This window comes from Vicia villosa, linkage group LG2 (assembly GCF_029867415.1).
Source record: "Vicia villosa cultivar HV-30 ecotype Madison, WI linkage group LG2, Vvil1.0, whole genome shotgun sequence".
Taxonomy (NCBI): Eukaryota; Viridiplantae; Streptophyta; class Magnoliopsida; order Fabales; family Fabaceae; genus Vicia; species Vicia villosa.
Window position 1 is genome coordinate 221,743,693 of NC_081181.1, and position 2,236 is coordinate 221,745,928.

Below are 2,236 nucleotides of genomic sequence, written 5' to 3' on the forward strand. Positions count from 1 at the left end.
TTTACGTAAAATGGAAATCTATAAATCAAATCCTTTTCATTTAAAAAAGTTAAATGAAATCCTTTTAATTTAAAAAAGTCAAATCAAATCTTTTTTTTTTTAGTACAAAATCAAATCAAATATTTTTTTTTTTGGTATAAAATCAAATCAAATCTTCAAAATAGGCACAATAGTAAGCGAATATTCTTTTACCAAAAAATTATTAAATCAGTAACTAAAGGACTATTTATTGTATTTTAAAGGAATATTCTTTTTTTTTTTATCATTGCATCTATATGCATTTTCATCTTATATAAAGGAGTGAAGGAATATAAATTGGAATATAAACCATTCAAATCAAATCTTTTACATAATGTCACATTTTTCATCTTTTATTCTTATTTTCTTTTGTATTTTTTGTTTAATAGTTATTTCTCATGCTATAAAAAATGGTTTTAGTGTTGAGCTCATTCACCATGATTCTTATAAATCACCACTTTACAATCTTGCACAAACTAAATCACAACGTATTTTCAATGATGTACGTAGTTCTATCAACCGAGCCAATTATATGAATAGAGAATTTTCTCCTACTAAAAAGAAATTTGAGTCATCTTTATTCTATGATTTTAAAGGTTTATATTTTATGAGTTATTTGGTTGGTACCCCACCATTTAAGGTCTATGGTTATTTTGATACAGGTAGTAATTTTATTTGGCTTCAATGCAAGTCGGATATTATATGTTACAACCAAAGCTCTTCTATTTTCAATCCTTCAAAATCTTCAAGTTACCAAAATATTCCATGCTTTTCTAAAGCATGCAAATCTGTAGATTCTGTGGAATCCACTTATTGTTCGGATGATGGAGATGCTTGTGAATATAAAATTGAATATGGTGATGGTACAAAGTCTATAGGAGATGTTAGTGTGGAGACTCTTACATTGAATTCCACCGCCGGTTCTATAGTCTCATTTCCTAAAATTATGATAGGATGTGGACGCAATAATAATCAATCGGAGAATAAAGGTCTAAGTTATGGTATAATTGGTTTTGGAAAGGGGCCTACGTCATTTATAAAGCAATTAGACTCTGTAATTGATGGTAAGTTCTCACATTGTTTAATTGACAATGTGTATTATCAAAATTCTAATTTATCTAGCAAACTAAACTTTGGAGATGCTGCAATAGTGTCAGGCGATCATGTTGTTTCAAGTCCTATGATCAAAATGATAGGAAACGGCCAAAAAGACTATTATTATTTAAATTTGAAAGCATTTAGTGTGGACAACAAAAGAATAAAGTATAGAGGATTTAAAAATAAAGGAGTAAATGCCTCTACACATAGTATACTACTTGACTCTGGCTCAACTCTAACTATTTTACCACGTCATTTTTATCATAGATTGGAATCCGCAGTTAAAAAAATTGTTAAATTAGAACGATTTCAAGATGATACTGGTGACTATAAACTTTGTTATAAGACTACATCCCAACAATCAAATTTTCCTGTACTTACTGCACATTTTAGTGGCGCAGATATTAAGCTAGATTCCAATGGAGTATTTTTTTCTATATCTGAGAGGGTTAAATGTTTCGCTTTTTACCCAAGTAAATATGATATAGGACTCTTTGGGCAAAAGGCACTTATAAACTATTGGGTTGGATACGATCTCAAAAAAAATATTATCTCATTCAAACCTACCGATTGTTCTAAGGTTTGATCAAATGTACACATATATTACTGAACTTATTCAGTAAATTGATAATAAAACTTAATTTTTTTATTATCTTATTTTAAGAAATTTATCTTGAATTTGCCCGTTTCTTTCTTCTTATTTATTTCCATATATTGATTTTTCATTTATTAATTTTGTTGATCTTATCTATTTTGCATCTTTATGTTCCTCTTTAGTGGTTATTTTTTACTTTTTATTTGATGGTATAGTAATTCGGCTTGGTACCATTTGTACCGAATTTTTCTTTACCCACCTCCCTATGGGGGTCACCCCTAGCGAAAAACCCAGTTTACCCCTGCTTCGGAAATGCATTTCCGAAGTATTTTTTTTAAAAATTTTTTACAAACTTCGGAAGTTCATCTCCAAATACACCAAATGGGGGGTGTTTTCGGAGATGAACTTCCGAAAACACTTTTTTTCCCCAGATTTTGGGGGGTTTCGGAAATGCACTTCCGAATTATGCAGAAACTGTATTTTTTTTTATGTTTTTGGAAACAGCCTCATATTTTTAATTAAAAG

General features: G+C 29.5%; 1 protein-coding gene across 1 annotated transcript; it reads left to right on the forward strand.

Moving 5' to 3' along the window:
- Window positions 1-550: 550 nt before the first annotated feature.
- LOC131651418 (aspartic proteinase CDR1-like) lies at window positions 551-1,702 on the forward strand. The gene has a single exon (XM_058921085.1). The coding sequence runs from the start codon at window positions 551-553 to the stop codon at window positions 1,700-1,702; it is 1,152 nt and encodes a 383-aa protein (XP_058777068.1).
- The last annotated feature ends 534 nt before the right edge of the window (window positions 1,703-2,236 follow it).